The sequence below is a fragment of the Clupea harengus genome, chromosome 18 (genome assembly GCF_900700415.2).
Source record: "Clupea harengus chromosome 18, Ch_v2.0.2, whole genome shotgun sequence".
Taxonomy (NCBI): Eukaryota; Metazoa; Chordata; class Actinopteri; order Clupeiformes; family Clupeidae; genus Clupea; species Clupea harengus.
In genome coordinates, this window is record NC_045169.1 from 12761444 (window position 1) to 12776298 (window position 14855).

Sequence of the window (14855 nt, forward strand, 5' to 3'; positions counted from 1 at the left end):
TTGCACTTATAGCAGTTACATTCCTGCACTTCGTTTTTATTTCCTATTTCGTTTTTCTATTACTTATGTAAAGTAGTATTTATTGTTACACTAGGTCTCTATTGCTCGTAGCTTGACTGTTCTATCCCTTGTACGTCGCTTTGGACAAAAGTGTCTGCTAAATGACTAAATGTAATGTACACGAACACTGCAAATGTAAGTGAATAAATAAATAAGCACTTAAGTCGATTCCGACTGCACACGTCACTACGGTTGCGTGCCCTTATAAGGAGCTGGCAGGGCGTGTATGTATGCAAATTCAGGAGCACGAGAACGCGCTTTCAATTTAAGAAAACTCTTCCGGGGGAGCACAGCCCAGAAAACTTCTGCTGCGTAGGACCACATTTTCAAGCGTGCATGAATTTGGCGGATATCTTTTGCTTACGTTGTTTTTCCGAAGCCCGTAAGAAACATTTCAGAAGAAACTTCAGAAAATGTTCGAGAATGAGGGCCAATGTGTTTCCGCATTTTGCTTAGTATTTATCAAACAAGAACCTCGTTGCATAATCAGCGCCTTACTCCGCTCTCTAGTGTTATTGGCACGCCGCTAAAATAGGGAAGAAAGGGCCTGCGTGTTCCTGCCACCATGGATGATGAGTTTAAATTAGAATTCAAATTAGAATTAGAATTAGAGCTTTTGGTTCACGATGTTACAGCAAACTTAGACCCCGTCCAAACTAACCCTAACTAAGAGGGAAAACGGTTGTTTCAAGGTTCGGTTGCCATGGCACTAAGGTTAGCTTGCGGTTCGTGTCTGTGTGTGTGTTTTGTTGTATGTGTGTGTGTGTGTCTGAGTTTCTGTGAGATTCTGTGAGGCTCCAGATATGTTTTGTGGATCTGAATGTACAATGTGCATGCAGTTTGCAGTGCAATAAGCACGTTTTAGAAATTCAATTAAAATGTAATTTCGTTACACTACGTTGTCAGGGGTAAAGGAGGTTTTCAGATACGCTGACGTTGCATGGCACTGGGGGTAGCTTGCGCTCAAGAGGCTATATCGTCAAAATAAACATGGAAGGTGAAATGAATATGCTGCTCTGTCTCTACAATTTACTTAGTTAGTTAGTGTACTTCAGGTACAAGTTCTTTTCCTGAATAGATACGCGTTAGTCCTACGCAGAAGCCGAGCACTGTACTCGGTGTGCTTGAACGATGGGTGGAAAAGGCAAAGAATATGGTTTAAACCCTACATGGAGCGGCGAGTCTGGGTAAGACCTGGCCGAACAGCCAGCTGGTGGGACAATTTTTTAAATGCCTATATTAAATGATTCAATTCAATTTCAATTCAATTTTATTTATATAGCGCCATAACAATACAATTATCTCTAGGCGCTTTACAGAGCCCAGAGCCTGAAACCCCCTTAGTGCAAGCACAATGGCAACACGGGCAAGAAAAAACTCCCTGTTAGTCAGGAAGGAACCTTAAGCAGAACCACGGCACATAAGGGGGAACCCATCTGCTTGAGGTCGGCCGGGTGGAGATAGGAAGGGGGGAAGGGAGGAGGGTTGTGTGGCAGAAGGGGAAGGGAAACAACAGGTGTTGTACATAGCCTGCATTTGGTAGATGTACATAATATATATACAGACATCCAGTGGTAAATACATGATACAGACAAGACCAGTTTAGTGGATATACACTGTGCTGATAGGGTTACTATTACAGGGGTAAGGGGAGTAGGAACAGAGAAACATGTCAATGGTGGCAATAATATATATTGTATATAAATGCTAGCATAGGGTATGAGGTAGAGTAAGTGTACGGCAGTGCAGTGGCGGTGGGTGCAATTGGTCGAGGGTTTCTGCAGGTAGACCGGGTAGAGAGACTACAGCAGCGTCCCATGGCGAAGATAGTCTAGATTAGGAGAGAAAGAAAAAGAACAGAGTGAGTGGGTTATTATAGGCATTAGCAATGTGATAAGAAAGGAGAGGGAGAGAGAGAGAGAGAGAGAGAGAGAGGCTGCCTGGCTGGGTGTATGGGGATTTTATTTAGTATTTAGTTGGCTGGTGACAGTCGCAATACGCGCCGTGTGCTGTACCCGGGATCTTCCGCACTCCTTCACGGTACAACATACGCTGTCTGTAGCCCAGTTATGTTGATTAGGGGGGTATTGCATGTGTTTTAGATGTGTTTAGCTATTTTGGCATTTAGCATTTAGTTTGGTTTGGCATTTAGTTTGGTTTAGCATTAGTTATGTTTAGTTATGCTGCCATTTAGCAATTAGTTTGGTTTGGTACATGTGGAGATTTTAGTCGTAAGCTTTGTTAGGGTTGCAGGGTACAACATACGCTGTCTGTAGCCCAGTGATATACATTTTTTATTTATTTATTTATTTTTCTTATGTGTTCAGTTATGTCTAGTTATGCTTGCTGACTGGCTGGCCCAGCAGGTGATGGGTTTGTTGACGCAATTACTTATGGCTATAGGATGCACTAAAGAGGAATGTCTTTAGTCTTGATTTGAATATAGGTAGGGTGTCTGCATCTCGGATGGAGGCAGGGAGATTGTTCCAGAGGAGGGGGGCTCGGTAGCTAAAGGCTCTGCCTCCTACTGTAGTTTTTGATATTCTTGGAATTACAAGGAGGCCTGCACTCTGGGAACGGAGCGGTCTTAGGGGGCAGTAGGGGACAACTAGTTCCTTAAGGTAGTTTGGAGCCAGGTCATTTAGGGCTTTGTATGTTAGCAGGAGTACTTTGAAATCAATTCTACTTTTGACAGGGAGCCAATGCAGAGAGGCAAGTACAGGTGAGATGTGCTCATATTTTTTTTTAGTTCTGGTGAGTGTACGGGCAGCAGCGTTCTGTATAAGTTGGAGGCTCTTTATTGAGTTGATGCTGCATCCGGACAGGAGAGCATTGCAGTAATCTAGTCGGGAAGTAATAAATGCGTGGATTAGTTTTTCTGCATCTTGGAGGGATAGGACTTTTCTAATTTTGGCAATATTGCGTAAATGAAAAAATGATGTCTTTGAGATCTGTTTTATGTGTGAGTCAAATAGGAGGTCTTGGTTGATAGTTACACCAAGGTTTTTGATGCTAGTATTGGGTGTTGGGATGCCATCGAGTGTGGATAGATGGCTAGATAGTGTCATTCTCAATTGATCGGGGCCTACAAGCATAACCTCAGTTTTATCAGAGTTGAGGAGCAGGAAGTTGTTAGCCATCCAAGATTTTACATCTTGCAGGCAAGTTTCTATCTTGGGTAAATGTACAATTTCATCAGGTTTCATGGATAGGTAGAGTTGGGTGTCATCAGCATAGCAGTGGAGGTTAATGCCATGGTTCCTTATGACAGCACCTAAGGGTAGCATGTAAAGGGAAAAGAGCAGTGGTCCGAGGACAGAGCCTTGGGGAACACCGTAGCTTACTCTAGTGTGATTGGATGACTTCTCATGGACGTGAACGAATTGATGGCGATCAGAGAGGTAAGATCTAAACCAGGATAAGGCACAGCCTTTGATGCCAACATGGTGTTCAAGTCTCTGTAATAGGATATGGTGATCTATAGTGTCGAAGGCGGCACTAAGGTCTAGGAGAACTAGTATTGAGGTGCACCCATGATCGGATGCGATTAGTAGGTCATTCAGGACTTTGACTAAGGCCGTTTCAGTGCTGTGGTGGGCTCTAAAGCCAGATTGGAGGGTTTCTTCGATTTTGTTTTGGTGTAGAAAGGAAGTAAGTTGCTTAGCTACTATTTTTTCAAGTATTTTTGACAAGAAGGGGAGGTTAGATATGGGTCTATAGTTAGCTAGATTATCAGGATCAAGGTTAGGTTTTTTGAGAGATGGTTTGATCACTGCTATTTTAAATGATTTGGGGACGTATCCGGAAATTAGTGAATTATTCATTACATTAAGTAATGTCTCACTTAATAACGATAGTGCATGTTTAAGAAGTTTTGTGGGGATAGGGTCTAGTAGGCACGTCGATGATTTAGATGAGAGGATCAGGGAGTTTAGTTCAGGGAGGTCAATGGGTGCGAAGGATTCAAGGAGAGCACCAGGTTTAGGGGGTGTTGCCATAGCCATAGGGCATTTTGGAAGAGGTGTAAGGAGGAGACTATGAATTTGTTCTCTTATTGTTAGAATTTTGTTATTGAAAAAGGTCATGAAATCATTACCACTAAAGCTTATGGGAACAGAATGTTCGATTGTATTGTGGTTTTTTGTTAGCCTAGAAATGGTGTTAAATAGGAACTTTGGGTTGTTTTTATTATTGTCAATCAATGAAGAATAGTAAGCCGATTTTGCCTCAGAAAGTACTCGTTTATAGCTTAGAAGACTATCCTTCCATGCCAGGTGGAATACCTCAAGTTTGGTGGAGTACCATTTTTTTTCTAGTTTTCGTGTGGTTTGTTTAAGTGCACGAGTCTGATCAGTGTACCATGGGGCCAGTCTTTTCAGTTTTCTTATTCTCTTTTTAAGTGGCGCAACAGCGTCAAGGGTTGAGTGGAGCGCATGTATGACGCCATCCGTTAGTAGGTCGATATGGGGTGGGGGTGTGCATACGTCATTTACTTTGCCAGTGGTAGGAGCTGTGGCAAGAGCGACTGGTAGTTTTGATATGAATTCTGCTGTAGTCCTGTCGGATAGACAGCGGCTGTAGAAGTAGGTTAATTCCGTTGTTGGACGGAGATCTAATTTCATGTTGAATGTAATTAGGTGGTGATCTGAAAGGGCAGTATTTTGAGGTAGAACTAGAGGGCGGTCAATTTCTAGGCCATGTGTTAATACAAGGTCAATGGTGTGATTATGGTGGTGAGTTGGTGTGTTTACATGTTGGGAGAACCCGATAGAGTCTATTAGTGATTGGAATGCAATTGTAAGGCTATTATTTTCATTATCCATGTGGATATTAAAATCTCCCACTATGAGGATTTTATCAGAGTTTACAACCAGGGCGGATAGGAAGTCGGAAAATTCAGATAAAAATTCAGTGTAGGGGCCTGGTGGTCTATATAGTGTCACGAGATATAACATTTCTGATGTTCGTTTTTTTTTTTTAATGAATTGCGTCAAACTTCTTGCACGCACATAGTTTTCATTTAGCAGCTGATATGTCATGCTAAAACACCTCTTGCCTCGTTACAAATGGAACAGACCTGGTTTAGACCTGCTTTTATGAGGCGGAAAATTCTCAGGCAAATTAGAGACGCGCACTCATCAGGCAATTTTAGTAAATACCACGGAATACATAATTAGGCGCACTTTACGCATCTCCTCCCATCTCATTGCGACGAACACCCACTTTCCCTTATATGGAAAGTGAAGTGGGCACAATTCTGTTAGTAAATGAGGCCCTCAGTGTCAAAACTGTTATTGTAGAAAGGGATAGGAGATGGGTTGTAGGGTACAATGGTGTGTTTGCACCTCACAGTCAGATCAGAGTGGGGACAAATGTGTTAATTATGTCGTTGCACTGGTGCAGTCTTTAAAAAAAAAAAAACATTTCAAACAAAAAAGGTCCCTTTGCATCAGGTCAGAAATTGTGACTCTCCTGTCACAATCTGCTGCATAAAATTCCATCATGAATGGAAGTGTTGATATCATATTTTTAACAGTTAACTGAGATGAAATGTTTTTCCTCCACTAAAATGAGTATCAAAATATCATCAGATACTATGGCAGCATTAGAAACCTCTGAAGTCCTACCAGTAAAGAGGAGTGTGCTAAGGGAAGGCGATTTTTTATTTGAATAATTACCAACATTTATTTAAATAATCATCAAGAAAGGTGTGTTTACACCTTAAAATGTCTAACATCCTAGCAATAGAGTATTCACCATAAATAACTTCAGTTAACCACAAATGTATTACTAGGATCTTAAACATTGAACTTAAAAACACCTTATTTGCGATTAAACACACTAAGCACAGTTTCATATTAATTGCAATTATTCCAATAAAGAATTGCTTCATTTCTGGGCCTTAAACCACATGTGTTCAACTCCTTGCTCCGCCCCTGGTAGTGAGAGTGACAGAGGGAGCATCCTGATTGGTCTCTTTTGGTGATCCTTTTTCTCTCAGGGTGGGCTTTACAGTCGACCTCTCTCTTTCTTTCATTACATTATTCTTTACAAAGGCATACCCTAAAATGGAGAACATCACTGTCAATGTCTTGTTGTGTTTTCTTTTGCCTTGACTAAATTATATTATCACTTTAGACTGACAGACTGCAGTATCACAGAGGAGGGCTATGCTAGTCTGGCTTCAGCCCTGAGGTTAAATCCCAATCACCTCAGAGAGCTGGATCTCAGAGGAAATGATCCAGGGGAATCAGGAGTCAAACGACTTTTAGACCTAAAGGAGGATCCACAATGTAAACTGACAAATGTCTGGTAAGTATATTTTAAGAAGATTGGAAAGTTCTGTTTCAAAGATTTTCAAAGGTTTCACGTGGACATATTTTATCAAGCTGTTAAAGGGATCAGATGAGCTTACCTCCTGCAGAGAAAACTGAACCTGTAAGATTTAGAGCTTTCGCACCAGGTCAAGCTTAAATAGTCGTAACACAAAAGTGGGCAACAATGCATGTTTTTGTCTGAAATACAAAGATGTGGCTCCTCATCTTTGTTTTTTTCTTAATTGCTGTAATTGGCTGACTTAAATCATTGGCTGATAAATAATGACTTCATTGCCACATTCACTAATTACCCAACCCATTTATGCTTGACTGCGCCCTGTTTTGTGTTAATGAAATTTGTAAACTCATGCACGGTTGCTAATGCATAAAGGCTATTCACAGTGCTTGTTGCCCTTTCAAATTAAGGCCCAATGTGTATTGTCTCTATTTGTACAGGTTCCTGAAAGGGAGTGCTGCTGAGGAAGCCTGTGCTGCCGTGGCTTCAGCTGTGGGTTCAAACCCCTTACTCATGACTGAGCTGGATCTGAGTAGGCGCATACCAGTAGTCTTGGGAGTGACTGAGCTGTGTGCTTTACTGGAGGATTCCCACTGCAGACTACAGAAACTGAGGTTAGTGGATGTTGTTACACTCTCTGTAATTAACAGAGCTGGGGTTAAGGTGGCATTATGGTGACACAATGAAATAATCAAGCAAGGTTCTTCTGTGTAAGACAATCCTAAGCGTGAACTACCCAATTTGGCTGTTATCCTGTCATTGCTATCCTATGTGAAAAACTAGTTCAGTCTTTTTTATTGAAGGCATGAGATGATTGTTTATGAATTAAAAAGTTGCTTTCCTTGTTGGATAATATCAGAATTTTTCCTGAAGTGGCAAATGTATGCCTGTCTCCTTCTTAAGGTGCTATGATATTTATCACTGAACGCAATTAAGATGATTTAAAATGAGATGACATGTAAGTCTCAGTGTCAAAACTGTCATTGTAGCTATAGAAGGGGATAGGAGATGGGTTGTAGAGTACAAGGGTGTGTTTGCACCTCACAGTCAGATCAGAGTGGGGACAAGTTTGTCAATTTTGTCGTTGCACTGATGCAGTCTTAAAAAAAAAAAAAAACATTTCAAACAAAAAAGGAGCCTTTAACGATGAAGAAATTGTGAATGTTCTGGCACAAACTGCTGCATAAAATTCTATCATGAATGGAAGTGTTTATATACTATTGTCAGGGACTTCAGACGACACAAAGACTTAAGTTGGCAGAGTTTATTTGAAGCAGCATGAACAGGGTCACAGGGGAATAAACGGGGACAACACAAAAGTTGATCACAGGCAGAGGACCAGAATGAACACAAGGGAATGGGAATAAACGCTTAGATGTAATTAACAAATCACAACACTCAGAAGATAACGATTAAACAAAAGACAGTCCAGGAGTACACGCGAACTAGAGAACGATCACTGGAACTGGGAAACACGGAAACTAGGGAACAAATGTGGAGAGTAGGGATGCACCGATACCACTTTTTTACAAACCGATACGAGTACGAGTATTTTTATTTGTGTACTTGCCGATACCGAGTACCAATACCGATACTTCTTAGATTTGGTCTCCATGAAAGTGCAATAATTTGGAGGCAGATTTTATTTTATCCTCTGCATATTATGTCAAGCCTATAGTACAAAATTAACAGAAGGCTATCCCAAGCCAAAAATAAACAGAGCTTTCTGGTTTTAACACACAAAAAAAGCCTTCAAACAGACAATATCATCACATTAGACAAAATGCAAATATAACCAGATAAAGGCAATTCAATTGGCTGCATAGTTAACAACACAGTCTGCTTAACAAAAAGTGAACAGAACTATTACTGGATTAGCACAAGAGCACATTTCAGTTACAAAAGGATCAGAAGAATCTCCTGCTCAAGTACACAAACAATCACTTAACCTATGTGGCACAGTCTTTCTCTCTACCTCTCTCTCTCTCTGTGTGCGTGCGCGTTTTTTTCTTTTGCAAGACGTCAGTTAAGATTGGTTGCTTCGGTCTTGCGCCACTAGCATCAGTGAACTCTGTGTACTTAGTACTATGGTGTGTCTTCAGATGTTTAATCAAATTGCTTGTGTTAAACAAAGTACTTTCCTTTCCGCCCCTCGACACCGTAGCAGTGCAGATCTTACACAGTGCCTTAGTCCTGTCGTCGTCATTTATCTTAAAATGAGCCCATATCGCCGTTAAGGCAGCACATCGGAATTGCTAATCGCTAACGAGATGCTAGCAGCTAAATTTAGCGAAACCTCTATTCTGAAATACTTTGACACTATGACAAACTTTCCTAACACAGTCAAACATCAAGCAAATGCAACACAAGACGGCAAATAAGCTACTTACTAGTCTGGTAGAGAGTGGTAGGACAGGTAGGACAATAAATCACATTTGTGTCAGCATAGCCCGGCCAGTTTGATGCAGTGAAATACTGATGAGTGTTATCGGTGCTTGGTATCGGCAATTCAAAAACGAATACGAGTACGAGTATTTTAACGAAGTATCGGCACCGATACCGATACTGGTATCGGTATCGGTGCATCCCTAGTGGAGAGTATACGTGACCTGGGAGTCGGAATCCGAAACAGGAAGAAACGCGGGAGCGAATAGTCCGGAGCTTGAATCTTCGGGAATGTAGTCCTTTTGAAACGTGGCCAGACAAGGAAGTGAGGAGTTTAAATAGTGGAGTGACAGGTGTCCGTGATTAGCATTCTGGTGAATGGGAATGAGACGGAGCTGGGTGAGTTGCAGTTGTAGTTGGAGCAGGCGTGCCAGGAGCTGTGAGCAGGAGAGGGTTCAGTGCTAGCGTGACAACTGTTCTTAACAGTAAACTGAGATGAGATGTTATTCCTCCTCCATGCTACAGCCTGACAGCCTGCAGTATTACAGAAGAGGGCTTCAGTTCTCTTGCATCAGCACTGAGATCAAACCCCTCACACATGAGAGAGCTGTGGCTGAGTGGGAATAAAGCAGGAGACTTAGGAGTGAAGCATCTTTCTTCTCTTCTGGAGGATGTCCACTGTAAACTGGAGAAACTACAGTGAGTATCACAAGACCAAATACTGAGTTGCTATCATTGAATTAGACAGTGGTAGTGAAATGTCATGTTCCTCACATGTAAAGGGTTGCTATTCATATATGGCAGTAAACATTTCTTATCACTCTCCTTTCCATCTTTACCATACATATTTACATCAGGTCACTAATTCTGACTGTTCTGTCACAGACTGCTGCTGCTAGTTTTATAATACACTACTACACCCGAGAAAATCTATACACAAAAGAATGAGCAAAATCTGTCGTCACAATTTTAAGAAATCTTGTTTGAAAAGTCTGGTCCATCGACCAAGACCATAAACACAAATATTTTGTGGCCTATTTCGATTTTAAACCCTAATAAATAAACAAATTTTCATTGTACGTTTATAATACACTACCACACCTGAAAGATCAATACACAAAGAATGAAAAAAATCTATAAATAAATTTGAGAGAAATATTCCTTTAAAAATATGATTATATTTTGCACCCTCCCCATGAAAGGAAAACATAATGCACAAGCCTATATTCCTATAAATTGTATTACTTTGCCTGTCAATGACATGGTGCTTTATTAAAAATAATAGTTCGATACTCTTGCCCAGGACCAGTCGTGTGTGGAGGCGATTCTTTTTTTTTAATAATTACTGACCTTTATTTGAATTACAACCAAATAAGGTGTGTTTACACCTTAAAATGTTTAAGATCCTAGCAATAGAGTAGTCACCATAGTTCACTTCAGTAAACTACATTTTTTTTTAAATCTTAAGCAGTAAATGTAAACACAACTTATTTGGAGATTAAACACCAAGCACAGCTTCATATTGACGGTAATTATTCCAATAAAGAATGATTTCATTTCTGGGCTTAAGCCATAAATGTTTTCGACTCCTTGCTCCGCGCCTGGTTGTGAGAGTGACAGAGGGAGCATCCTGATTGGTCTCTCTTGGTGCTCCTTTTATTCTCAGGGCTGGCTTTACAGTCGACCTCTCTCTTTCTTTCATTACATTTTTCTTTACAAAAGCATACCCTAAAATGATGAACATAACTGTAAATGTCTTGTCGTGTTTTCTTTTGCCTGAACTAAATTATGACTATATTATCACTATAGACTCTCAGACTGCAGTATCGCAGAAGAGGGCTATGTGAGTCTGGCTTCAGCCTTGAAGTTAAATCCCAATCATCTCACAGAGCTGGATCTCAGAGGAAATGATCCAGGGGTATCAGGAGTGAAATTACTTTTAGAACTAAAGGATGACCCACAGTGTAAACTGAAAAATGTCTGGTAAGTATATTCCAAGAACAGTGGAGAGTTCTGCTGTGTTTCAAGGATTTTAAAAGGCTTCACATGGACATATTTTATCAAGCTGCTGAAGTTTTAAACTGGGTTAGGGGCATTGCAACAACTGTAGACAAATATTATATTTAAAGGGACCAGATGAGCTAATTTCCTGCAGAGAAAACTGAACCTGTAAGATTGACAGATGCTGCACCAGGACAAGCAGACATATGGGTAAAATAGTCATTACAAAAAGTTGGCAGTGCTTCCTTCCTTCGCTCATAAACCATTCCGTTCACAACCGGGAATTTGATATTTTCTGCATTGTAGAACAGCTACTGAGCTCTCTGTGAACCCTAATAAAATATGGTTGAATCATTTGGCTGATAAAGAATGACTTCATTGCCACATTCACTATTTACTCAACCCATTTATGCTTGACTGCCTCCTGCTTTGAGTCAATGAAATTTGTAAATATAGGTATCCCTCCCCACCTATTTTCACTGCGCGGTTGCTGATGCATAAAGTCTGTTCATGGTGCTTGTTGCCCTTTCAGTTAAGGGCCCAATGTTTATTGTCTCTATTTGTGCAGGTTCCTGAAAGGGAGTGCTGCTGAGGAAGCCTGTGCTGCTGTGGCTTCAGCTGTGGGTTCAAACCCCTTACTCATGACTGAGCTGGATCTGAGTGAGCTCATACCAGAAGCCTTTGGAGTGAATCAGCTGTGTGCTTTACTGGAGGATTCCCACTGCAGACTGCAGAAACTGAGGTTAGAGGATGCTGTTACACTCTCTGTAATTAACAGAGCTTCAGTTAAATCGGTATTATGGGGACACTTAAATAATCATCAAAAATAATAATAGTGTAAACTGCCAAATTTGGAAATAGCTTTTTTTGTTATCCTGCATTGCTATCCTGTGCAAAAAAGTCTTTTTTTTCTTGAAGGCATAAGATGTTTGTATGTGAACTAAAAACAGGCTGTCGTTTCACAATAATAGCAGAATTTATGACAAATTCATCACTGTCTTCTTCTGAAGGTGCTATGATATTCATCACTGAATGCAATTAAAATGATTTAAAATGAGATGACATGTAAGTCTCTGGGCCTCATTTACTAACATTGCGACCGCAGCTTAATCTGCGCCTTTGCCAAACCGCAAATAACGCACGGTATTTTGCATCCTATTTATCAAACAAGAACATCGTCGCGTCTTCTGCGCCTAACACCGCCCATTAGTGTTATTTAGCGCTCCACTAAAATAGGGAAGAAAGAGCCTACGTATTCCACCATGGATGATGAGCTCAAATTAAAATTAGAGCTTTTGGTTCACGAGGTTACAGCAAACTAACCCAGGTAAATATAGAAACTCATAAAGATTTCTCCGTTTAGCCCTTCCGTCCACATTAAAAGTTGTGATCACTTTGAATTCAAGACTGTCTTTTATTGGTGAGCTGATTTTGGGAAATTCAACTTTTCAGCGAACATTGAGTTTCTGGGTTGCTATGGTTAGCCCTCAGGGTGCCTGTGCAGCTTCATATTAACGAGTTTATGTTCACAAGTTCATATTCACACATATTAACATGAGTTAATCACACACAGGCAACTGTAAACTGTTAATATGGTTCCCTAAGCTAGAGATAGCTAGGATAGTTAATAGCCAAGTTAAGTGCTCCATAGCATCCCGTTAAATAGTCTGGTAGGAATACACGACACCCCTTACTTTAAAACGGCGCATTCCAACACTGAAAACCGGGGTTTTCAAAAATGCTGCCATAGGCAGATACATTTGAAAACTGGAGTTGTAGCGTGGGCAGGGCAGGGACAACTGAAATTTCCAGACGTTCGGTTTGCTTCAACTATGGGTGAAAATACGGTTTAAGGTAAACCACACAATGACCGGCAATTCTGGGTAAAGCGTGGCCAAACAGCTAGCTGGTGGGACAATTTTGTATATGCCTATAATAAATGATCAAATATAAACATTTAAAAAAAATAAAATTTCTGATGTTCGTATTTTTCAAATTTCTCGCAGGCACATAGTTTTAATTTAGCAGCTGATATGTCATGCTGAAACACCTCTTGTTTCTTTACTAATAGGGTACATAATTAGGGGCACTTTACGCATCTCCTCCTATCTCTTTGCGACAAACACCCACTTTCCCTTATACACTCCCAGCAGCGGTAATCTAAAGTGCGACACTTTTGATAAATACGGTTTTAGGTTTTTACCCGCTATTTTACACCTGAAACAGGCGCAATCCTGTTAGTAAATGAGGCCCTCAGTGTCAAAACTGTCATTGTAGCTATAGAAGGGGATAGGAGATGGGTTGATGGGGTGCAATAGGGTGTTTGCGCCTCACAGGCAGATCAGAGTGGTGACGGGTTTGTCAATTGCACTCGTGCAGTCTTTAAAAAAAGAAATGTCCAACTGAAAAATTACATTTACATTTAAAAAATTGTGACTGTTTAGTCACAGTTCACTATATCACATTTTATTATGAATGGAAGTGTCATATGATTCTTAACAGTAAACTGACATGATGTGTTATTCCTCCTCCTTGCTACAGTCTGTCAGACTGCAGTGTTATACTTCTTAGCACTCTTCCTTTCCATCTGTATCACACACACACACACACACACACACACACACACACGCACAAACACCCCTGTAAAGTTTCCTCTCACTCACACAAATGCAACATATAATTTAGAGACAGACATATACTCGACAATTTTGAAACACAAAAAGCATTAACTCTTTCACAGTCAGGTACTGAACTTTGTACGTTTATGTTCTCCCCTTTCAAAAATGTAAATGAGGTTTAATTTTATATCTTACATGTCCGACATGCACAGCACACATGGGGTAATAACTGCTTCTATCTTTGTCCTCATGTGTGTCCCTCAGCTGATCTAATAGAGTCTTTCCTTCTTTCTCTCTGCAGCCTGGGCGCCTGCAGTATTACAGGTAAAGGCTTCAGAGCTCTTGCATCAGCACTGATATCAAACCCCTCACACATGAGAGAGCTGCGGCTGAGTGGGAATAAAGCAGGAGACTCGGGAGTGAAGCATCTTTCTTCTCTTCTGGAGGATCCCAACTGTAAACTGGAGAAACTACAGTGAGTATCAGAAGACCAAATACTGAGTTTGCTATCAGTGACAGTGATACTCTTCACATGTAAAGAGTCACTATTAATTCAGCTGTAAACACTTCTTATCACTCTCATTTATATCTTCAACACATACACACACACACACCAAAATAATATTATTGCAAAAAAACATTTGAATTTCATAGTAACATTTTATTGTCTAAAAAGAAACAAAGAATATATTTATTTTTCTCTCTGCAGCCTGGGAGCCTGCAGTATTACAGAGGAAGGCTTCAGAGCTCTTGCATCTGTACTGAGTTCAAACCCCTCACACATGATAGAGTTACAGCTGAGTGGGAATAAAGCAGGAGACTCAGGAGTGAAGCATCTTTCTTCTCTTCTGGAGGATCCCAGCTGTAAACTGGAGAAACTAGAGTGAGTATCACAAGACAAAATACTGAGGGCCTCATTTACTAACAGGATTGTGCCCATTTCAGGCGTAAAATAGCGGGTAAAGACATAAAACCATATTTCCAAAGGAGGCGCACCTGAGTAAAAGCGCAGATTACCGCTGCTGGGAAGTGGGTTTGGGAAAGTGGGTTTGGGAAAGTGGGTGTTCGTCGCAAAGAGATGGGAGGAGATGCGTAAAGTGCGCCTAATTATGTATTAGTAACGAAACAAGAGGTGTTTTAGCATGACATATCAGCTGCTAAATGAAAACTATGTGCCTGCGAGAAATTTGAAAAATACGAACATCAGAAATGTTATTTTTTTTTTAAATGTTTATATTTGATATATCATTTAATAGGCATACAAACAAATAGAATTACAAACTGTCCCACCAGCTAGCTGTTCGGGAAAAGTTCGGCCACGTCTTACCCAGAATCGCCGCGCATTGTATGGTTTAAAGCTAAACGGTATTTTCACTCATAGTTCAAGCACACCGAGTACAGTGCACACCTTCTGCGTAGGAGTAACGCGAATCTATTCAGGAAAAGTACTTGTACTCG

General features: G+C 40.6%; 1 protein-coding gene across 1 annotated transcript in view; it reads left to right on the plus strand.

Moving 5' to 3' along the window:
* Positions 1–14284, plus strand: part of LOC116224596 (ribonuclease inhibitor-like) — a 42755-nt gene extending 28471 nt beyond the window's left edge. The window contains exons 4-6 of the mRNA XM_042710380.1: positions 11348–11521; positions 13699–13872; positions 14107–14284. Coding sequence (XP_042566314.1) covers positions 11348–11521; positions 13699–13872; positions 14107–14284 — 526 coding nt within the window. The remainder of the gene's footprint in view (positions 1–11347; positions 11522–13698; positions 13873–14106) is intronic.
* Positions 14285–14855: the final 571 nt, after the last annotated feature.